Genomic DNA, 25,092 nt, shown 5'->3' with positions numbered 1-25,092 from the left:
TGTTGATATGAGGATGCCATGTTTTCAAAAAGAGACATGGATTATTTTTGTATATTTTGTCAACCAAATTTATTCTTTCAGCTTATCATGATGACGGCCAGACAGTGCAAAACTTGGACAGCCATGACAAAGACAGTTGCCTTAAATATCCTGCTTTAGTTTGATTTGATTTAATTGCTGAAAAGAGACATGGATTTGATTTAAATTGTGAAAGTGACTCAAAACTCTTAAATATCCTGCTTTAGTTTGATTTGGTTTAATTTATAAAATTATTTAATTTATATTGATAAATTTTTTTAAAATAATTTTTAAATTAAATCAGGTAATAAATTATATTTTATATGTATATAAAAAAGAATTATATTTGACAAAATTTTTAAGAAAACAATTAAATGTATAACTTGTTTTTTTCATATTTATTTTATACTTTTTTATATATATTATATATATACTTCATATTTATTTTACATGTTTATATTTTGTTTTAAAAAATTATAATTCAATTAATTTTATTAAATGATATATTAAAAATGAATGATTTCAATAGATTCAAGCCATAATTCAAATCGGATGAAACTATATTTTTTCAATTTAGTTTGACTTGGTTTAAAAACTAAAATAGTTTGATTTAGTTTGAAAAACTTTTGAATCATTCTTTTAATTTGATTTGAAAAAACTTTCAAAATCATACTAAACCAAATCATGCACAACCCTATGTGCGTGAGAGAGAGATATTATAAGCCACCAACTACAAATTGATATTCCTTTTCATCAATAAGAGAGGTACCATCTTGAAGCTTAGGAACTATGTTTGGACACACGATTATATGGATGTCATTAGCGTTAAGCATTTTTGTTTTCTCCAAGAGATCATGGATGTATTTTCATTAAGACAACAAGATTTTGATGAATTGAGGAGTATCTATGTGCCAAGAAAATAAGAGAGATCACCAAGATCCTTTATGGAGAACTTAGTAGCAAGTTGAGCGATGAATTTGGCAAGATTTTGAGTTGAATTAGGAAGAACTAAATCTCATCTACCATTATGAAGAAGAGCATTAAACTCATTAGATATAGCCTTACGTCATTCATGGTGTTTTAAGGCTTTAGTGATAGTGTTAGGTATGGCATCGATAGCACGGTTATGAAATGTAACAAGGTTGAGTTTTTGTATAGGCTTGCATATGTTATTTATTGCTCTACTCTATAGTGGATGAATATTGGCAGGTGGTGATGAGAATGGTGGACTAGGCAACTTTAGTGAGTTTAAGCTTGACGAATATAGGGATTGAAAAAGTGAAGGGGTAGTAGCATCAAGTTTACATTGTGAGTGGCTCAAAGGGGGATTCATTGAAGTAAATGTGTCATCGCCATCCTTGGAATGTGTAGCCAATTGTGGCTGAAGAAGACTTAGAGTAACTCAGTGATTTTGAGAATCAATCAGAATATCATATTGGGTAGTGGACCATTATTCTAGTGTGGTGCTTGTGGGACATAGAGATTTAATTGTTGATATAAAAATGGAAATTTTGACACAACAAAGGTGTCATGTCTAGAGAGAAATATTTTGTGAGAGTGGGTATCAAGACATTGGTAAACTCTTTATGTGGAGGAGTAACCAATAAAAATGCATGGTTGAGAGCTTTGTGCAAATTTGTGAGAACCATATGGCCAAATCTAAGGATAACAAAGACACCCAAAAATTTTTAATTTAAGATAGTTTGGTGTATACCCGAAAAGTTTTTCAAAAGATGACAACATATAGAGACTGGTCTTAGGCATGCAATGGATAAAATAAACTGTGGTGCTAAAAGCATAAGACCAAAAAGTGAGTGGCATGTGAGCATGATAGAAAAGAGTAAGACCAGTTTTAACTATATGATAATGATGACGTTTTAAGAAGCCATTATGTTCAGTTGTATATGGTGGAGTGGTGAGATGTGATATTCCATTGGTTGCAAGAAAAGACTTGAGGGAGATATACTCACCTTCATTATTAGTGTAGTGTGTAATTATGGAGATTTTGAAAAAACTTTTCACAAGTGCTTTGAACTTTATAAAAATGTCATGAACATCGAATTTTTTCTTTAGGTTGTAGAGCCAAATGTAACGAGTATAATAATAAATAAATATCACATATTATTTATAGCCATCAATGGAAGCAACCGGTAAGGTCCAAACATCAAAGTAAAATAATTCCAGATGACATGAACTAGTAAGAGATAAGGAAGAAAAAAGGAGTTTGTAAGTTTTATTGCAATGACATGAATCATACAAAAATTTAGATATGTTAGACGCGAACATAGGTAATGTTTTTGTTGACATAAAATGACGCAAAATGGAGAATGATGGATGACGTAAGTGGTGATGCCATTGCTCAACTAAAACTTTGAGAAAGGACAAGACTACAATTGGTTGTGTGGATGGTGACAAACATGGCCACTTATAGACACCATCCTTAGTTGCCCCTTGTAAGATTATTACACCCGTGCAAAGGTCCTTCACATAAAAAGATATGGGTGAGAATTCAATAGAAACATTGTTATTTAAACATAATTAGAAAACAAAGGTCAAGTTTAGTTTCATGGATGGAACATAAGGAACATTATTTAAATGAAAGAGTTTAGAAGAGAAAGGTAGAGATGTGAAATTGGTGTACGTGAATGGAAGATTAGTACCGTCTCCAATTATGATATTGTCATGGGCAGGATAGTTAGTGTGAAGAGACGAATTCTGAAAATCAAAGGTGACATGATGAGATACATCAGAGCCTAAGAGCCATTCAGTTGATCTTGATGAATCCAAAGAGAATGGTTTAACCTGATGGTGGGTGGTAGACATGGTTGTAAGTCGTCGATGAAGCTCATACGATCATAACCCAAGAGAATGGCATGAAACTAAAAACGCCACGATATGTAGTTGGAGGGTGTGAGTTTGATGGATATTTGAGTGGCAGTATTTAGGGCTGAACTCAAGCCGAGCCAGCTCGAGCTCGGCTAGGCTCGGTTCGAGCCCGAAAGGAGTTAGGCTCTGCTCGGCTCGATCAAGCTCGAGTCGAGCTCTAGCTGGCTCGGGTTGGCTTGGTATATTTTTTTTTTAAATTTTTTATACAAAACGACGTTGTTTTGATCCATATATATATATACAAAACGGTGCCATTTTGATATGAAAAATGAGCCGAGCCGAGCCGAAAATGAGCCGAACTCGAGCCAGCCATTAAAAAACCGAACCGAGCCTGAGCTGGCTGCGAGCCGAGCTCGGCTCAGCTCGAATCCAGCCCTAGCAGTATTAATAGAGTAAAAAAGAAAAGTGTTTTCAAAGGGGTGGTTGAGATCGATGGCTTGAGTTGAGATAAAGCTGGGGAATCAAACTCATTTTGAGAATTGTCTGATGTTGATGAAATATAGGCCATTTTGCAAGGATCGATTACAGAACTAGTTCTACAACAGCTCTGCTATCATAAAAAAGATTATGAGATGAATGAAATTCTCAACTTGTATTTCCAATAAAAAAGTACAATATTTATACAACATACAAATTAATAAAAATGGAAAGAATATTATCTCCTAATTATCAGCATCCTAAATAAGGAGATATTTTAGAATAAAATATTTGATATGCTAGAATAAAGTATTTATCTAATTACTAATTATCTAAATGGTGAGATATCCTAAAATAAAATATTTGATATCCTAGAATAATATATTTACATCCAAAAATTAATATATTTACATTCCAAAAAATAGTTGAAATAGATTGTGGACAGTTGGAGAATTTTCAATTATGCATTTTCCTTATTACTATGATTTTCCCTCTTGACCGTCAATGTGAGAGTGTGGAGTTTTACATCATTCCCTTTCATATATGTAAATTTTCTTAATTGTAGACTTGCCCTTTCATTTAACAATTTTAAGAAGTGGGCATAACTCTTTACCTCATTTATTATTTTCACTCTTTAAAATGATTTATTTACACTCATAACACATTATTGAATTCAATCCAATTATGATGAAATGACTTTATTACCCTTGGTAAAGGTTAGCTATCCTTAGATAATCAAATCTCAATAATTGATTAATTTGGACATAACTATATACATCTGTTAATCATTAACTCTTAATTATATGTTATACTCTTTATGTATTTAGGTTTAATGTGTGACTTTCTAGGTTCATTGTAATCTAGTCATGAACTCAATACCAAATCATGATATATTTCGTTATAACCTATTATGAACAAAACTCTTACTGATTATGGTAAGTCTTTAGTAATGTATCATAACTCTTAAACCTCAAAGAAGATGAACTCCAATAAACCTATTATAAACATATATACTTTGTAATTGGGGAAACGACTATTTCCCACCCATTTTTTAGTCCCATCTCAAAAGCATACATACACCAGATGAAAAACTCAAACACCCACCCAAAGTTTAATCTGTTTGCATCCACCCACCCAAAGTTTAATCTGTTTGCATCCACCCACAACTGTCGTTAAATTCTCCATTAAATAGAAGGGTAAAACCGTCATTTTACTGTTTACATTCCATTGATATAATTTTATCGCATTTTCCCCCTCTGATTTTAAAAGTTACACTTTACCACCATCCCTAAACTTTGAAAAGTGACTTTCACCCCCTCAAATCCCTAATTTTTTTTTTCATTTTCCCTTTGGCCACCGGCAATGACGTGGCTGGAGGGAGAGTGACGAGGGTTCATCCATTCTCTGGATGACGCTCGTCCTTCTTGGACGACGATTGTCTTCCAGAAGTGGTCGACCTTTGGACAAAAACTTCTCCGGCGTCACCGGAAAAAGTGGCTGCATATCAGGGGGAAAAGTGAATTTTTTAAAACTTAATTTAGGGGACAAACGTTAGTTTTTCAAATTAACGGGGGGAAAATGAGATAAAATTGTAATTATTTAATATTATTGATAAAATTATGAATTTACCCCTTCATCTAACAGAAAATATGTGGGTGGAGCAAACAGATTAAACTTTGGGTGGGTGTTTGGGTTTTTCATTTGACGTGGGTATGCTTTTGAAATGGGGCTAAAAAATGGGTGGGAAATAGTCATTTTCCCTTTGTAATTAAATCATTCTACTATCTTATCTGATCAAGAGTAAGTTTATGGTATGTCAAAACTTTTATATTAATTTTAGATTGAATTGTCAATCAATATGTCAGAACAATTTCACCATGAAACCACCTTTTATAAATATTTCTCTACTATGACAAGAGATTTTGCATTTCTTATGTTTATTGACATTTCTCTAGGAGCTCAAGCTTATATAATCTCAAGTTAATAGATTTCATCTTGATTATCACTTGTCTTCGTACATAAACAAGTGCATATACATTATATGAATCATATGCATTTATATTGAGGACAACTATTATATCTCATGTTTAAGGATTAATGACACAAATAAACGATTTTATTAAGAATTATTGACCACATTATGAATGTGCATGTGATTCATCATAATTGGTCATATTAGATAAACAGTTTACTAACCATTAATTTATGCTAATGTTATAGTGACATGAGTCTCATAATCACCTACACTAATATCATCATATGATAGTCAATAGAGGCATTCAACATGTTAACTTGTAATATATTGTCAAGTTAACATTATATAGAGAATGGTTTGTTGATGTGATTTTCCAAAGGTTTGCATCATCCAAACATTTCACATGTAATATATGAATATATAAAATGGAGCAAATAATTGACACATGAACTAAGAATATTTCTTTTATTGACATAATTAAAACAAAATAATATACTCAAAATCTAATACCCTGAAATCGACAACGAGATTAATTCCTAAGGCGTATACTAACATAGAGTTAGGTAAAAGGCCTAGGTTGAGCCTTAGAAAAGGTAGGCTTGAACCGATTTGAGCCTAGGGATAAGGTCTCCAAGCCCAAACGAGGCTAAGCGATTAAGACCCAGGTGCTTGAAGCCCAAGCCATACGAGCAACCCAAAGCTCAATCTTCAAACCTAGACCGAGTATAATGGTTAAATATATAATAAAAATTATGATTTCCCTCCAACAATAAATTTTTTTAAGAATATATTTTATTCCAACAGTAATTGATCGTTGGTGGGGCAACTACACAATGTAAATATATATATATATATATATTGCACTTCACCCTTCCCTCACATTTATAAACACTCTCAAACACCACTCATTGTTAACAAAATGTTTTTAACTCTCTCTCTTATACTACATTATTACTTTGAACTCTCAAACTCTCTCCAATTCATCAATTTTTCTCTCAATTTGTATTTATTAACTCATTTGTTTATTATTTTATTTTTATCATTTAAATCATCTCAACTTTATAATATATATATATATATATATATATATATATTTTTTTTTTTTTTTTTTTTTTTTTTACCTTAATTTCCTAATGGATTCCTCACATTTTGGAGTTAGAAAATCATACTCTTCTCCAGTCGATACTAATGATTATTATGTTCCCCCTTCTCCAACAACTCAAAAAATGGAAACGTTTACTCAATTTTCATTCTTTCAATCAAAAAATCCAGACATTTCCATTTGACGCACATCTGCAATGGCCTCCAATCGAACACAAACAAGTAGTGGCCTCACAAGAACAACGAACAAGAATTTTCCAGTAGTAGTACTCAATATAACAACTTCAGCACGTACTAAATACAAGTGGTATTTTCAAATGGACTAGCCCTACGTAATGAAAAAGGGGTCACAAAGATGAATGTACTTCCATGAAATGGATTCCCACTGCAACCCAAAGCAAATAGAGAAATTAAGAAAGAGAAACGTGCAGGTAAGAATTGGATTGCGCTACCCAATAAAATAATATTTAAGATTATTAATGATTAAATTACTATACTTAACTATAATAATCATGTGGTTAGCGCATTATTATTCATAAAATAGGGTTTCAGGGCTTTTCTATACCAACCATATCCTATTGTTTATTGAGTTGATTAGGTTCATCTTCGGCATCAGGCTTTGTAGGGACTCAAACTCAATTGCTTATAATCTTCATAAAACAGTCAATTATTGCCACCTGATTTATGTTCAATGGATTACAGCACAACTGAGCAACATAAATCCAACATGCACATCCACTGGCCTTAACTCGAATCATGTTAACAATGGTGTTTCTTCAAATATACAAGAGTTTAAGACATTTGTAATGATTCTATGACGCTGAAGTTTAATCTTAGTGTTTCTTAAAACAAGATGATCACACACAATATTATATTACTACATAAATGAAATACGTATTTTACCAATCTACGTCCAATGCAGTTGAAAGAAGAGTCTCTCAACTTACAATCCATAATTTACCAGTCTGTACCCAACTGTCTTGAAATGAAGAGATTGTCGATGTACACAATCACTGGAGCAGATGCAGTAATGTAACTTTGCATTTGAACCCTTGCTGAGGCCTCTGAAAGAAACCAAAAACAAAACTTGTACCATTAATATAACATGAAAAGATAAGCCCCTTCTTTTCCCTCATTACTTTTTTCTTCTTTTAAAGTCAGCAACAATAGTTTGAGCAAAATCTGGTTTGCTTCATACCAATTTCAAGGCCAGAGAACCTAGTCCAGGACAAAGGATACAATTATTGATTGCTACTGTTTTCACATCATTTGTAAAGACTGTTCATCTAAACAAGCCAGCTTTTACTAATGCTCATGCCACAGGAAGAGTTTGAGCTTCAACATACAAACACCATGCCTATTGGGAGTGTATTATGTAAAATTGTAAGCATAGCATGTCTAGACCCACATTTCTTTCTTTCTTTCTTTCCTTTTTTTTTCAATAAATAAAAGATTAATGTAAACCTTTGTGTATCAAGGATATAATTATTAACCCAAAAAAAATTAAAAAGGGAAAGGGTTGGAATACAATATTGGCATTTCATTCCATACATACTTGACAGCAGAAAGAGACAAATGGATCACAGGGGGAAGCACTTACCATCTTCATTCAGCTTGTTTAACAGTTGAGCTTTAGTTGGAAGGGCATACATCCCTGCAGCAACAGCTTTCCTTATTGCCCATCCATGATGGGGAGCAAATACTTGTGCATACGCTTTGGAAGCTGGATCTTTCAAGGAATTGCCCCTACATAAGAAATCACATACTTTCAGCCACATGTTACAAAGTTCACATTCAAATGCTAAAGTATGAAAATGTACTTGCATAATTTACAGCCACAAACAAATACTTGTCTACATCTTGATACTTTAAAATGACTTAGTTCAGGAATCAAATAACTTATCAAAATAAATTTACTGAGGTTAAGTCAATTTTGCAGAGTATATAATTTGAATCACATTACATGGTAATTTCTTTCTTTCATTTTGTGTGTGTGTGTGTGTGGTCTATTAATGAAAAGATTAACAAAAGGTGAACAAGCTGTTTCACCTCCCAAACTATGATGGAAGAATAGAAAAAAACCATCCCAAAATTTAGAAAACAAAAAAGCCCATAAGGAGGTCCAGAACTTGATGTGTCCAATGAAGACTGAGCCCTCTCTACCGTTGTCTTTAAAAATACTTCTGTTTCCTTTCTAGCCCAATAAACCAATACCAGAACCCCAAAGAATCTTAGCTTTCTTAATTCCCACATGAGTTTGAGATCTTTCCAAGAAAATAGAACAGGTAAAGGGAAAAGCTACCAAGCAGAGACTAAAACCTAAAAAAATATTCATCCACAATTGAATAGTAACAGGGCATTGTACAAAAAGGTAGTCTAAACAAATCCATAATCTTCACTTTACAAGGGGCCTTGGCTTTCCAAAAATCAAAGTAGAAACATAAAAAGTGAAAATCTAGGCACTTGATAGAAAACAGAGGCATGGCATTCATTTCTATAAGGCCTTTTTCAAATGTTTCCACACATAATCTACAATAAATTACTTGCAGCTTTATCCTTCTTGATCACCCCAATTACCCATATCAATATCCACATTTGAAGATATTGGAGCTGTTACATGAAGTCATATATCCTTCTTGGATAATGCTATATTTTGTTCGATGACTCATAAGACTTCTTTGGAAAAACTTTATGTCAAAGAATCATTTTCCTTGATGGAAAAGGTAATCTTCTGGTAGACAGGTAATATGTTTCCATAGGTTCTGTTTCAATAAAGATATATGTCCCTTTTTGGATAAAGCTATATGTCCTTTTTGGATAAAATTAATATGTCCTTCTTGGATAATGCTCTATGTAATTAGGTAACTCAGGTATCTTGTTTTGGATAAAACTATGCAATAGAATCATTTCCTTGATAGCCACAGTAATCTTCTTCTTGGTGGACAAGCAATATGCTACCTTAATGAACAAGAATATTTCTCAAAAGAAATTTAAAACAAACCACATGGTCTAAAGATTGAAGTTCCTCCAGGATTATCTCTACGATCATAATACTTTTTCCCTTTTTTAACACAATGATTCTCTCTCTTTCTTTCATTTTCTCTCTTTGTTTCTTTCTCTCTCACCAAACCAATTCACCTTGTTATTCTATTTTCTCTTCATTATCACTTCTCTTTTCAATTTTTTCCATATGATTTTCACCTTGAAAATAAATATAAAAACAGGACCAAAATCTTTATTTGTAACAAAGATAATACAAAGACCTAACAGCTCCAAACAAACCACTCCCCTTCTGTAAATGTAACTTCTCTGTGATTATCCCATCCAGCTTAATTGCTTCAGCTTATAAAAATACAAACTTTGTTTTTCTTCTTCATCTATCTTTTCTTCCCAAAGCATAAAAGTGGTTCCATCCATACAGAGTGATAGTGACTTAACATCACAATCAGCATTGCCAAATTGAATGTTAGCATCATCCAATTTACCTGATTTTAAATACAGATAACTCTATTACTGGAACACAAAAATGACGTGGACACCTCACTCATTTTGGAGTCAAATTAGTCCAAAAGAGGAAATTCATGCAATTGAAAGACAAAAGATCCCTAAAGATTAACAGAACAATTTTGCAATGACTTAAGCTAAGTTACCATTGTGACACAAAAGGCAATACATACCTTTGCCTCCACCTAGAATAAACTCAAAATCACCCAAATCATAACATCAAGAGGCAATTAAAGTAAACTAACATGATCAAAAAAAGGAAAATTTTAAACAATCAGTAAAATGGTTTGAATTTGATATACATACTCTGTAGCTATTATCTGTTGAAAAAGAACCCTAACCATGTCCAGTCCACGCTTAACTCTCAAAAGATTTCTAGTGTGACTGCCAGCTTTCCGCACAGAGTTTCCCGTAATATCATGGTCAAGCAAGGCTTGCAAGGTCATTATCGACTTTGATGCCACTGCAAGATCAGCAACCTGATATCATTGTTCAATTGATCAATCAATCCACTCAAAACATAAGAATCACATTAAATCATAATCATTAAACAAAATCTATTCCTACCAGCACATTCATTAAGTAAACAAAATAAAATAATCTAACAAAAACTAGAATATAAAACAAACACACTCAAAAACCAACTCAGTGACATCAGCAGACCCTTGAATCTTGATACCAAAATGAAGCTCCCCCCAATCTGTACTTTGTTATACAATGGTACATGATGCAAAATTCCAGTGAGGAAAATGTATATCGACAATTATCTTCATACTGATAACATTCAACTTCAAATTAATAACCAAACACGATTATGGTACCACATTTAGTATCATATATCACGTAACTCACTAGTACATGCTACCAGTAACAATACCACCCAGTCACAATATTTAAGAAAATAAAAGATTTGGGTTTTGATTAACCTTGAAGACGTTATAATTAACCAAGGAAAAATTATCAAAAACAATTACATAAATAATCCGCACTCAAAATCCAATCCAGTAACACAATATATACTATGTTACACAAACGAACATGACGCAAAATTCCAACAAGGACAATGTCACATTGATGATTAACTTCACACTGATAAAATAAACTAAATCAGCAAACAAATATAATTACAATACCACATTTTAGCAACATATAACACGTAAGTCCCTAGGACATGTTACCAGTAACACTTAATATTAAAGAAAAGTAAAGAGTTAGGGTTATTAATTAACCTTGGCGACATAATCCATTTCGGCGAACTTGAAGGCGAATCCTAAGCAGCCAAAGAGAGGAGAGACGAGAGAACATGCGTGAGAGAAGGTCGCCACGTCGACATCGGCAGTCTGTGAATTAACAGTAACGGCGAGTTCATTGAATGCTACTGCGATTTTTCTGAGCAGTTTATCGGTGTCTGAGTTCGCCATGGTTTGCTTGCTTCAGATCTCTCTCTCTTTGCTTCGTCTTTTCTTCTTTCTTCCTCTTTTCTACATGTTGAGGGTTTTTTTTTTTTTTTAATATTTAATTTGATTTAATTTTGGTGCGGGAATGTTCTTTCCTTGCTGCCAATCGACGCAGCATACCAATTAAAACAACACCTTTACAGTGAAACTTATTCAAGTTAAAATAATATATTTTCATTTATTTCTATTTATGACATCACTTTTTCTAAGTAGCATAACCTTACCTTCAGCACTAGAAAATACTAATCCGGCCTTGTCTAAAGAATGATGTACTAAAAGATTCCAATTTTTTAACTTAGATTGTAATAAAGGAATATCTTTATAATTATCAAAAATCTTGATAAAAATATTGAACTTTAAAATTATATAAAATAAAAGAATTAACATTAATATTTCGTGCATTATCTAAAAACCCGAACTAAGTCGATGTACTCATCTGAGACACGCAACGTATATGTAATATATGTATTCGAGGGAAATGAACACCTAAAGAACACAACAAAATGAGTAGCAAATCTGTAAGAAAAATGTAGTAGGGAGAATGTGCTGGAAATAATGATTTGTGTTACTTGTTACAAATAAGCTATACAATTGAATTGGCTATTTATGGACATGACATGAGAGCCAAGGAATATCTCAACTTGAAAAATTTAGACAAAACCCCTAAGAGATTCTAGACATTATCTATCTCTCATCCTTCAATCCAAAATGGATTATATTGTCTTAACCAGAGTTTACATTATAATTAGGCCAACCAAGGAATCCAGAAATTTTGATTCTAGATTGTATTAAATACAAGATTATAACTTAATTCCACATCCCAAATGGCTGTGAATTTATTTTTAAGATGAAAACAAGATTGCCGTCAGGCACTAGCAGTGAAAAGAATGAATGCAATACAACCTCTTAAACTACAAAAATCAGACGAGGGCGGTAAAACAAAGAAATTTTGATATGAACAGTAAATTATAGGGGCAATTACAGACGAGGCTGCAATTTCTGCCGCTATGTGAATATCGTTACAACATCTCTTCGGTATCCTCTTACAATCAAAAGTCTCGGCACATTCTCTACCAACAAATCCATATATTCCATGTATAAGTAAGCTGGGTGGTTAGCTGGTGGCGGTGGCAGACTAACAAGCACAACCGCCGCCATTCTCGAGTGTCTCAGTATTGTTGAATTCAACTTCAGCATTGTGTGAAGAAACTTCTCCACCTGTTTCTCGTTTACAATGACAGGCTTCCCATCAACCATCAATGTCGTTGTCCCTTCCTTCTCAGCTGTAGCCTTCATTTCAGCCATGTAATCAGTAATTCGGCGCTGACCGGCAATGTATGCATCCAATGATTCATCTTGTTGAGGTCCTCCCTCCGCTTGTACCTCCCATGAGTTCATTGTTATAACGATAACTTCAGCCTGCATCCGAAGGTCATAAAGAAACTTCTTTACATCAGTCTTGAGCATCTCTGCGTCTGAATCCTCCTCTGCAATGCAGAAGACCTGAATCTTACAGCTTTCAAAAGTCTCCTTTGTGAGGAGGAGCTGAGAGAGTAGCAGCATGAGACCACCGTCTCTTACAATCCAGTATAAATCAATTGTACCATACTGCCTTTGATACTCATTGGGCCATTCATCAAGGCCCTTGACAATCACTACTGCCTTGTTCGCAACAATGCAGTCATTAATTATTCCAACAAAAGCGGCTGGGATTTGAGTTAGGTTTTCCCGACGCCAAATTTCTGGGTATCTCATAACAATAATGTTGGGTTTCAGATTGCCAAGGCCCATGGTCTGAACAATTCCTTGGAAACCTTCAGTCATATTGGGTGCCACAACTATCTCTGCTACACCTTCACAGCGCTTGTACTCAATGTAGGTACCAAGCTGTTTCCAGGCAACCTTTGCATCTTCAGCACGTTCATGATAATCTCCGTCTAGTATAGAAACAAATATGGACATTCCACGACCTTTTTTCTTCATACAGTTAGCAAAGTCACAAAGTTTGGGATGGCAGGGCACATTTTCCGGAAGCTTACCCCATGGCCGACAGAATATCAATGGGATGGGATACCAGTTCTTTGGGTGCACTTGGTTTGCTGCAAATATTATCAAAGGTTTATTACAGAAATTCAACAAAGAATTTAAAAAAAAAAAAAAAAAAAAAGAAGACATTCAAAGTGAACTTCACCAATGCACTAGACAAACAAAAGTTTGTAACTCAAAATGTTACAGCCCTGTCTAAATTCACACTAAGTACACATTTTTTCCATTTAACAGTTACCAAGTTTAGTTGCATAACATTAATTTCATCACCAAAAAAAGGCTATGTTTGCTTTTTTATCTCTGGTCTTGATAGTCTAAATTTAACCTAAATCTTGATAGGTGTTAACACATTAATTTAGGATTTGTACGTGTTAAGTTGTTAGATTCTATAAATCAGTACAAGTAAATGAATTTGGACACTTCTTCGGATATATACTACCACCCATAACAAATTATAGTTTCTGGATGATCTATCTGGTTGTGTAGCTATCACAAGCATACGATGTGGCAAATCACTGCCCCCATTTTCTGACAATTCCAACACAATAGGATAGACAATCACAAGCATACGATGTGGCAAATCACTGCCTCCATTTTCTGACAATTCCAACACAGTAGGATATATCATTCAGATGCTGCCAGTATACTGCAAAAAGCATCAATAGAAAAAGCCAACTACAAGAGAGTGTTGACTAAGGAAGCAATGATTTTGGGTTTTAGCATATACGCAAGTGAATTTTGTTATAAAGTGAGGAACTTGTGTCTATCGGAACTTTTCAAGGCCAGAAAATAGCAACAATTTGTCACTTTATTGAAATGTAATCATCTGAAAAGTCAAAGGTAATGGAAGAAAACAAACAAAAGAAGTCTTGGGTCTTGTTAGATCAAGATGGAATTAGCAAAAAAAACCTAACAGTTTCAGAACGATTTTCTTCATATTTAAAAGACTAATAATTTCTCAATTCTAAGTTTTGGAAATAGCCAGCCAACTACACCGCAATTTTACAGTAATTCTTCCATCACAAACTTCAAACATCCACCAAATTATTCAATAAAGAACATATCTTCATCATTAAAATCAGAGATTCTTCTTCTTTTTTTTTTTGCCCCACAAGTCATCATGTTGTAATTATTCAGTCTAACAATGCTGCTAACAGAGTACCAGTAATTGGTGTTATATGGTAAGATTTACCTCCCAAAGATCGAAGACTACCAAGTGCTAATTGAAAATAAGCACTCTTAAAACCATCTCCCCAATCCCCAGCTTTTCCTTTAAGGCTCACGTAATAATATATAAGGCTTGCAAGGGCCAGCGACACCACAGTAAATGACCAAGAGATCAAGAACATGATAACTGCAGGAAAAACAAAACCAAAAAGTAAATATGGTTCTCACTGAAAACATACCTATTCCTCCATGCACACTTAGTTTCTCTCATGCCATATTGTTTTCTTTTAAGTGAAAATATACACCACATGCATTTTAGTGGTCAATGTCTTATGTATATAGCTTCAAATGAATAACAGAAAAGGAGACATACCAATACAAAGTGCTGCTCCAAGAAAAGACATGCTCCAATGATGAAATTTCCACCGCGGACGCCAACTGGGAGCATCTAGAAGATCGAGAAGGAAGCAAGACAAGTTCACTCCCGCATAACAGAGAAGGAAAAACATTGTTATAGTTGGAGTGATAAGATCCAGATTCCCTATTATGACACATCCAATACAGATGAATGCAGTAAAGAATGTAGCTATATAAGGCTCATTCCCATCTGCTACCATAAAGCAATTAAGAATAGGCAGAATATTGTCATTGGCTATTGCTGCAAGGAGGCGTGGGGCACCTGTCATGCTTTGAAGAGCGGCACCTAAGGTTGAAAGAATGATTCCTATGTGAACAATTGCTGGGAAAGGCCAAGCAATTGTAGCAGTAAACAGCCTGCACAGAGAGTTAGCTCATCATTATAATAATTTATTGTTTTACATTCCAAGTGTAAAGATTGCTTATTATTCTACATTCATACACATCCTATTTTTTCATTTTTGACATACCACTACAAAAAATCAACACAATATATGTGCCACAACTACATTCCAAGTGTGTTATAGTACTCTTAAGGTCTTACTATTAAATTGTGCTTATAAAATAAAATCAGCCAAGTTGACCAGATGGTCTTATGTTTGGATTTCCCCATTTTCTTAATTACATTATAAGCTGCTAAAAAAGGGCAAGTAAATAATAAGAACATGGCCTCAAAGGGTCGATTCTCTATGAGTAACCATGAATTGAACTACCATGTGATGAAGAACAACAGAAAGATATGGGTATATATGCAATATACACACGTTCAAAAAGATAAAAAAGCGAATTTTTCCAGCAAGAGTTACAGAAAAAAGAAAATTTGGACATGTGAGACAAGCAATAACTTCGACGAAATATGAATACCTGTCTGTCAAAAGTTTCTGTCTGGTTGCAAGTGCTCCAAAAAATAACACAGAAACGAGATACATTACAGTTGTAGTAAGAGTTGCTGCCAAAGTTCCAATTGGGATTGAACGCTGAGTATCTTTAAGGGAGGCAGATCGATTTGACCCAGCCATAATTCCTGTTACAGCCGGGAAAAAGAGCCCAACCAAAGCACTGAAAGGTGAAAAAGAAACTGTGGTTAGAAGAACCACAAACAGACAATTCCATTCTATGTACTACTCACCAACCAATGTGTTCTAATGTTGTCAGTTTAAACTGAAAGGTGGGTGTCCAACTGTGTTCAGACTTCAGCTGGTCCCATCTTAGATGATTTAAATTGAAAGAGTAAAAAGAAATTAATACAATCAATCCACAGTAGATGTGCTTCAAGCTTTAGAGATATTCCAGTAAGACCTCCCTCTTGCCTAATTCACCAGAAAGATCTCATGCTCTAGGGAGAGCTAAAACTTTGTGGGGTGTGCTATTATGGCTGTTTTGTGGGTTGTTTGACCAGAGGGAATAGAAGAACTTTTTAGACAAGAGAGGCGATGATGATCATCCTTATGAGACAAAGCCAAGTTCTAAGCATGTTTATGGGCTTCAGCCTCTTCAAATCCCAAGATGTGGCCTTTTCTTCAATCATCATCATAGGAAGTCAGAGGTATTCTGACAGACATCATTTTGTTGAATTCAGGTCCCTTTTATATTTCCTAGTCCTCGTTTTTTTTTTTTCCTTTTCATTTCTCTACCTACTTTAGTATTGTCTATTTGTGGACAATTTGTTCACTATTTTGTAAATTCACATATTGAATTTCATCAATCAATTTCTGTCACACACACACATATATGAACATGATATAAAACAGCAAAGAAAAAGCTTAAAATTTCTTACTTGAAACTCCAGGTCACAGTTCCATTAGGATCAGGTATTCCTGCATTGTTTGTTTTCTGGTAATCTGAACTCCAGTTATCTTTAAAAGTTTTCAAACTCAAACCCGTAATTCCAGCTGCATTAAAAATTACAAACAAAATTTGAGGGAAAAAAAAAAAAAACCCTCAGCATCCCATGCTGAAAAGGATCCAAACATAAAAAAGTACAGACACTAATAAAAACAAGACAAATGTGGTGTCCCTTTTTTCTTTTCTGTATTGAGGTCAATATGGTACGAAGCATACAATGGCCTAAACTTCTCACTGCATTTATCTACAACTAAAGTTGACCCATCTCACCGGCATATCAATCTAAAATGTTCTTTTTCCTAAAAGTCTTCCACAAATTTCAAAATGTAAACCTACCACAATGACACTTGTCAATTAAGGAACTCTGACTTTATACATTGCCAAGCAACACAAAAAATACTTTAGAAAAACAATAAGCATAGGACTTGGTATAACTGTCAAAATTATATACAAATCATTTATTTACCCCTAAGAATCTACTATCAAAAAAATAATAAGCATAGGAATTTCAAATAACTTTCAACAATACAAATCAATCCCTGCTCCTCAAAAAAGGAAAAGAAAAGTATTAAGAAATCAGTTTTATATTCCCATGTTAACAATGCAAGCCAAAATCAGCCAACAGTTCATAAGTTCAAAAAATTGTTACCTAAAAGACATTATAGGAAGTCAGCAAGAGAACCGATCTCTTAAAAAAAAAATATAAAGAACTTACATGCAGGGTCACCTTTCTTTGCAAAAAGAACCCCAACAAATATGCAGAATAGAGAGAATAGAACAGGAATGAGGAAAGCAGGTGCAACCCGATTGATCATTTTCACACCACCAAAAACAATAAAGCATATGATGATAGTCACAACAATCCCATAAATTTGTAGGTCATGTGAACTTGGACTTTGTATGGATTGTGCAGTTTCTGTGCCATTAATATTTGTAACTGTCTCTACATTGAAAACACAGATGAAAGAGAAATAAATTAGCACAAGGTTTTTAATTTGTCTTCAAATTGCATACTATGTTCATTGCAAACAACAATAACGCTATCAATTACACGTGATATCCAACCTCAAACTAATGTTTTTTTTTTAATAGATAACAAACACAACATAATTATATCCCAAACAAAAAAAATAAAAAGTGGGCCTAGTACTGTACCGTTACAAGACCGTGTATGCACATACAAAATAATAGTAAAGAGAAAGACTTGATCAAGAAATCATTGAACAGCCTTGAAGTTTTGCTAAAATAAAGAAGAGCAGAATCTCAATAAATACACTAGAAACTTACAGCGCTAAGAACGAAATAAAGTCAGCCTCATCCCATAAAAAATTTAGGTCCTCTTTAAGAGCATCTTTCAAATTATTCCGGTTCTTGCAAATTAAATAATCTAAAAGATAAGTGCACAAATCCAAAAATGATAGTAGCTTGCCACCTAAACGTTTTTCATTAAGGAAACACAAATGGCAGATACCCCAAAGACAACTTAATAGTCTTGCTTCTTGAGTCATATAAAAATTATTTTGTTTGCAGAGTGCCAGAACCCACAGAAAGATGCATCAATGTGTATCAGCTACACTCAAAAATTAAAGCTTCATATTTCAGACCTTAGATCATGCAAGTGCAGCAAAAAAAGGAAATCCTAATTTTTCTTTAATAAAACACATTAACTAGGATATTACTTGCATCATTTGGAGAGAAATAATTGATCGTTATTTTCTTTCTCTTTTCTCTTCCAACTCTCTTTTTCTATTTTGTGCCTTATCTTTTACTTTATCTCCTATATTTCTATTCTCTCTCAAGAGCTCTCCTTTCCTTCTACTATTTTACTCTTCTCTTCTATCAATTCTTCTCTTCTACCTCTCCCTCATTTCAGTTAAATTGATCTCTTAATTTAAGTTCTTGTATTCTTCTTCTGTTATTCCTTTCTTTTTTTGTCTTCAAAGTTCAATCTATTTCTTTCCCATTTTTATTCTTCTCTTTCCTTTCCTTTCTTTACAATATTTTCAGCTTACTCTCCTACATCAGCATCTGCACTCAGAGACGATGAGAGATAGAGGTGGGAAGATGGAAGTCGATATATTATTAAACTGGCAATTGCAAGGTTAACTCCACATGAAAGATGTTCCAATCCAATGTCAACAAGTCAACATTCTGTAATAAACATAGCTACGAATATATCAGCCACTTACATGGCAGATCTCTTTTATATAATAAAAGAGAAGAAACACTGAAAATACAAGGTTATATTTCTTTATTCACCATCAAACAACGCTTTCTATGTTTTTTTTCTATGGCATTAGAAAATATTCATACTGGTCAAAAATCAATGAAGTAACATGCATCTTAATAGAGACAATTGAACCTATATCACTCAAACTTATAAGCTGCTCCCAAATGGGTTATGATATACAGTAAAAGAATATAAAACAGAGTATTTATCAACTGAAATACATTGTCAATATTTACCTCTAAAAATCCCAGCAGCAGGTACAGCTTTTAAGAAGGTTTCCACAGCTCCCAACACATACCTGAAACCACAAGGCAAAAACAAACAATAAACCACGGATGTTAGCATATGTAATTGAGAATAAATCGTATATTACTAAGTTATCAAGATCTTAGGACGTCTGTTATGAACCTCAAGTCCAAGATATCCATGGACCACAATCAGTCATGTACTTATAATGCCAAAAAAAAAAAATCACAATATAAACTCACATGGCTCCAGCAACTGCAGTCCCAAGGAAAAAGCAGAGTCCAATACTTACTCCAACCTCTGGACCAAGGGCACGACCAATGAGATAATATGGTCCTCCACCCTGCGAATGAAAATACAAAAAGCAATTAGTATTCAAACCAAAATGAAATACTCAGAAAAGGTGTAGTAATTTCTGAAACCCTGTACAGACACGGAAACAAATTACAAGTAAATTATCAAAAGAAAGGCCTATGCCTTAATTATAGTAAGTAGTCCACCAATATGCCATTTAATGTGTCTTATCTTCTCCCTCGTAAACCAGTAGAAAAGATATTAAGGATCAAGAACATGGAATTGACAAAGGCCATGAAGAATGATTATGCTGCCATAGCAGACTCCAAGTAAAAATGTGACTAGAGTTAGTAAACGCCCTAAACATAATTATATCTTTAAATTTAGGAAAATTCCTTGGCTTCTATCAAAATGATGTATTAAATTCAAAAGAGATGTGCAAAAAAGCAATCCGAGGTAATTAATCATAAGTATAATGTACCTTCATTGCACCATTCGTTGCAATAGCACTTAATGATATTGAAGTCAAGAAAGTACACAAGCCACAAAATGCCACCAGCAGCAAGGAGTCACCTATGCCAGCCATCCCAACAATCCTGAAATTGCCAAAATTCACAAGGGCAGCAAAAGCAATTAGTTAGCTTGAATGGTCAAAACTACAACTAAAGTTGGCTAAGAATCAAGAACATGAGATTTGATAATTTCAAAGTTACTGACAAGAACTCCGCTGACTTCTCTCTTAAATTCTCAAGCAGTATCATCAATAAAAATGAAAACAGATGCTCAATTGACAGGGCCAAATAGATTAATCCAAAACAAAAGTAGCAAAAGCAAAAATTAACATAAGGGAATTTGAGTTATACCATGTGAATCGAATGTAGTAGATAATTCCCAATATGTTTTGCAAGCATGGAATAAATACACCCATCATTGTACCCAATTTTACCTCACAAGGCTGCAAGATAAATATATATGTACATCAAGAGACAAAGGACAAACATCAGAAATAATGTAAATTGCAGTTGCTAACACGTTATTTAGATTCAATGTTTCCAAACCAAGCAAAGTATTATTTCAATAATATGTCAATTAAAATTATCTTACATAAGTTGACTCGATAGATATACCATAAAAAAAGAAAGAGGCAACAGAAGACTCTAAAACTTCTTTTATTGTTTACTTTCTAATTTTTGAGAAGAAACAATAGAATATCATTGATTAAAAAAACTAATTATAAAAGAGTGAAAATGCCACAAATTAGGCATGACCTGTTGTGCCACGGGTTGTGTTGTGCCAAAATCCACCAAAAGGTGGGCTTTGGCAGGCCATGTCAGCCTTCCTCAACACTTAGGCCCGAGGCACGACCCATACCCTTTGGTCATGCCTCTATGAGCTTTATAGCGGGCTAACTTACCAAAAATTAAATGTTATATATATATATATATATATATATATATATATATATATATATATATATATATATATATATATATATATATATATATATATATATTTTAAATTTTTGTGGGTCAGGTCAGACCACGGGCCCCAGCATGACCCACCTTAAAAGCAAATTATGCCCCCAAGCCAGGCTTTTTTAGCCTCAAGTCGTTCCGGCCCACGGCCCACAGCCCATTGCCAAGTCTAAAGGCAACACTTCTAAAGTTCAAAATTAAGTTTTCTACAACACTGAAGAAAGACCACACCAAAATATATAATGGTACCATTACCTTCTAATTCCATAATTTATCTTCTCAATAAATATGAAAACAACAACAAAATTCCAGTATCAACAATATCAAGTAAATGAGATTTTGCAAGCCCTTATATGTAAACCAAATTTAATACTGAAGAAAAAAAGTTATTCATCAGACAGTAGCATGCCTAAGAAATTACCATACCTGTGGATGCCCATATGTAACAGGACCATCATCACCCTCTCTACCATCTCTAGGACTTAAAGGTGCTGCAATTTGCTCAGTCATACTGGACGAGCATGAAGCAAGAATATCAATAACAGCTTCAGCCAGAGCAACTAATCAAAAATTAATCATATATAAGACAAAGATGAAATAAATTCAATCAATACATCTACATGCATATACTTTTGACGCCATCCATCCATCTATCTATCTATATATCAAAATATGATGTTTTCTCAATGACAAAGATTACAATTAATGAATGACGCTTTCTCAATTTAAAAGAATACTATTAACAAATAACAATTTCTCAGTTTAAGAGAGTCAATCAACAAGATAAAAGAGTAAGTTAACAAGAATAAACCAATTACCTTCTAAGACCAAGAATGTTGACAAGAGAATCAAAACCAAACAATTCCAATTTGGAATCCCTCTGAGGGCCATTGACTTCTATATTATCATGATTTTTCCTGGCATCAGAACCCATGTCTGCCTGCGCATCTACTTTTACACTCCTGCCATGATTTATTAACAAAAAAGACAATCTCAACATGAAGAAAATTACAGTATTAATTCCATTCAGATGAACAACTTTATATTCCAAGAAACAAAAGCATCTTCATTAAATCACATATATAAATTAAATGTAAATGCCTCAAATTTTTTCTTTTCAAGTTCTTGCATAAGATTACCAATACTGAACATTGTATCCAGTCGGATCATAAAAGTGTTCTTGGCATGCAAGGCCATGAAAATGGGAATTTCAATTTTGCACATATTAATAGGATTTATCAGAGAAAGTAATAATTCACCTTTTTATTATGGCAACAAATACTCAACCACTTTCAATAGAGCAAAGAAATTCTTATTCATTGGAAAATAGATGGAAAATTATTCATGGAACCCCATTTCTTCAATAGTGAAATACATAGCAAACCAAAAATAATGCCAAAACAAACAAAACTTGTTCGATCATTCTTTCAGCCTAACATCAAGAAAGTTTATTAAATTCTAATTTTATTGATTAGCTTAAATAAAACAACTTAACAGTCATAAAACTACATTCTTACAACTCAAACCACTCATCTTGATAAACTAGATTGCTAAAAGAACATGGCATAACACCTCTGTACAAAATTCTTATGATTATATAACATGAATCAAAAATCAAGGATAAAAACCTCTATTTATTGTGAAAGAAGATTAGATATAAAAAGGTTTAACTAAAACTTCATCCTTCCTTACCTCACCAGTAACATAATTAGATACTAAATGTCACTAATGTTCACTTGCTCTACGTGTGTGGCATCATTCCAGTAAAATTATGGGACTTGGTAGCAAATCAATCCCGGTAACTAAAATAAGCAAACACGAGTATAATCTTACTTCTCGCTACTCTTAAACTAAAATTCCACATCCAATAAACCTTCTCATTTCCAAATCCAATAAAGATATTTCATATACACAAATACAAATACATGAAAATACACACACATTGGGAGAGAGAATCGTAAGTACTTGAGATTAGAAGCAGAGGAAGATCCAAGATCAATAGAAGACATCTCAAGAACGGCACGATCGTTATCCACAACCGGCTGATACTTGCGGCCGCGCGGCGCCCGAAACTCTTCGTCTCCGCCTTCAATGTCTCCGTCTTCAATGTCTCCGTTGTCCATTTTCGGTTGAATTTCTGATCGGTTATTCCGAAACTTTGAAGAGCTTTGTAAAGATGCAGATCCAAACAAGAATGAAACGAGATTCACATGCAAAGATCCAAGATACAAAGTTAAGAAGAAATTAACTCCGACCAATTTTTGGCATTTTTTTTGTCATGGCCAGTAGGAGATCTAGAATTGGAGTTTGTCACGCGCTTTTATAAGGCGCTATTTGTGTGGGTTGCTTTCAATGAAGATTCAATTTGAAATTCTTTAAAGGTCGAAGGTTTGTTGAAATTACATGTTCCACCTTTTAAGATTAAACAATCTAATTTCTCACCTATCTATAAAAATTAACCTAACATTTATATTATTTTATTGGGAGAAGGACTATTTCCCACCCAACTTTTGATGCGTTCTCAAAATGTAGCACATGTCAGATGAAAATCCAGTTTTCCCACCCATGAGCTGTTAATGTGGATGGTTTTTGTTTGCATAAGGGTAAAATGTCCATTTTACCCTTGTTAGATGAAATGACAAAAATACCCCTCTGCAAAATTCATCCCAAAATTGATGTGAGGGTTTTCCTTCACCCCCCTTAAGTTTTAGAAACTAACATTTCACCTTACCTAAAGTTTTTAAACTTTGAAAACTAACATTTTCACCCTCAAACCTAGGGTTTCCAAATTTTTCAAAAAAACAGCCGCCCCCCATAACTTTCAAAACTAGCAGTTTCACCCCATTCTTCAACTTCATCTCCCGATGTCGTCTCCGACGTAGTCACCTGTCTCCTCCTTTTCCTGGTGCGATGACGGTGGTGGCCGAAGAAGGAAGAGACGGAGATTTCCTTCTCCTGGTGCACGGTGCGACGAAGAGACAGAGATCTCTTTGTCGCACCACCGTGCGACAAAAAGGTCTCTCTTCGTCGCTCCACCCAGATGACGAAGGACGACTCTTCGTCGCTCGTCGCGTCGTCCAAACGCTACGACGAAGGACGACGAAGCGTCGTCCTTCATCTGTTCTTCCAGATCTGGATGACGCTTTGTCATCCAAATCTGGGCAACGAAGGGTCGTCCTTCGTCGTCCTTTGTAGTCGGAGATCTCTCATCGATCGATTGCAGCGGCCGTCGGTGGTGGCCGGAGGAGGAAGCAAACCCTAGGGGGTGAAATTAAACTTTTCAAACTTTGAAGATGGGTTAGTTATTACTTTTTAAAACCTGAAGGGGGAAACGATAAAATTTTAAAGTTTTAATATTTTAAATAGTAAATAACGATTTTGCCCCTGTTCTTAACTGAAAAAATGGACGACAGTTTGGTCATGAGTGGGAAAACTGGATTTTCATCTGGCGTGGGTGGCATTTTAAAAACGCATCAAAAGTTGGGTGGGAAATAGTCCTTCTCCCTATTTTATCCAAATATTATAATAGAAGTGTAATTAACTTTTATTTTATCCCCAAAGATTTAAAATATTACACTAACACTGATGATGAACTAAACTATGAAAAACTAGGAAATTAAAATAATTACTCATTTTTTAGAGGTAATAAGAAATTTACTCCTAATTTTGGGGTTTAAACAAAAATATTCATACATTAAAAGATTCAAGCAAAAATATCCTATAAAATACCAAAATTACCTTTCATTTATTCCCTAAATTGGAAAATTAATTAAATTACCCTTTTTTTAAGGGTAACAAACAAATTTACCCATAATTTTAAGGTTTAAAAAATACCCTTATTTTAAGGGATTTAAACAAAAATGTTCGAAAATAATACCAAAACTACTTTTTCTTTATTTCTATATAAATCATATCTCTTCTTTTATTTTTAACATATTTAAAAGAGATTTCTAAAAAGAGAAAAGAAGTTTGTGTTTAGGATTTCTAGGGAGAAGAAAAAAGTTTATAATATCG

The 25,092-nt window shown here is 33.9% G+C and overlaps 2 protein-coding genes across 6 annotated transcripts; both read right to left on the bottom strand.

The window, feature by feature from the left end:
• Positions 1-7,136: 7,136 nt before the first annotated feature.
• On the bottom strand, positions 7,137-11,432 carry LOC123227238 (accelerated cell death 11-like). The gene is made up of 4 exons (XM_044651950.1): positions 11,131-11,432; positions 10,208-10,380; positions 7,998-8,143; positions 7,137-7,461 (listed from the first exon to the last, which is right to left on the bottom strand). The coding sequence occupies exons 1-4, from the start codon at positions 11,320-11,322 to the stop codon at positions 7,355-7,357; spliced, it is 618 nt and encodes a 205-aa protein (XP_044507885.1). The 5' UTR covers positions 11,323-11,432; the 3' UTR covers positions 7,137-7,354.
• Positions 11,433-12,153: 721 nt separating this feature from the next.
• On the bottom strand, positions 12,154-23,382 carry LOC123228118 (cation-chloride cotransporter 1-like). 5 transcript variants are annotated; one of them, XM_044653362.1, is made up of 14 exons: positions 23,044-23,382; positions 21,897-22,040; positions 21,505-21,589; positions 20,467-20,558; positions 20,085-20,199; positions 19,552-19,652; positions 19,300-19,361; positions 17,549-17,776; positions 16,766-16,880; positions 15,853-16,047; positions 15,251-15,345; positions 14,945-15,019; positions 14,597-14,758; positions 12,154-13,457 (listed from the first exon to the last, which is right to left on the bottom strand). In XM_044653362.1, the coding sequence occupies exons 1-14, from the start codon at positions 23,199-23,201 to the stop codon at positions 12,364-12,366; spliced, it is 2,721 nt and encodes a 906-aa protein (XP_044509297.1). In that variant the 5' UTR covers positions 23,202-23,382; the 3' UTR covers positions 12,154-12,363. The 5 variants fall into 5 exon arrangements, with proteins under 5 accessions (XP_044509297.1, XP_044509293.1, XP_044509294.1 ...); XM_044653358.1 differs by having other exon boundaries at positions 14,945-15,345; XM_044653359.1 differs by having other exon boundaries at positions 14,945-15,345; positions 17,549-17,770.
• Between the last annotated feature and the right edge of the window lie 1,710 nt (positions 23,383-25,092).

The sequence above is a fragment of the Mangifera indica genome, chromosome 10 (genome assembly GCF_011075055.1).
Source record: "Mangifera indica cultivar Alphonso chromosome 10, CATAS_Mindica_2.1, whole genome shotgun sequence".
Taxonomy (NCBI): Eukaryota; Viridiplantae; Streptophyta; class Magnoliopsida; order Sapindales; family Anacardiaceae; genus Mangifera; species Mangifera indica.
The sequence above is the reverse complement of the archived record's forward strand: the minus strand, read 5'-3'. Positions and strand labels throughout refer to the sequence as shown.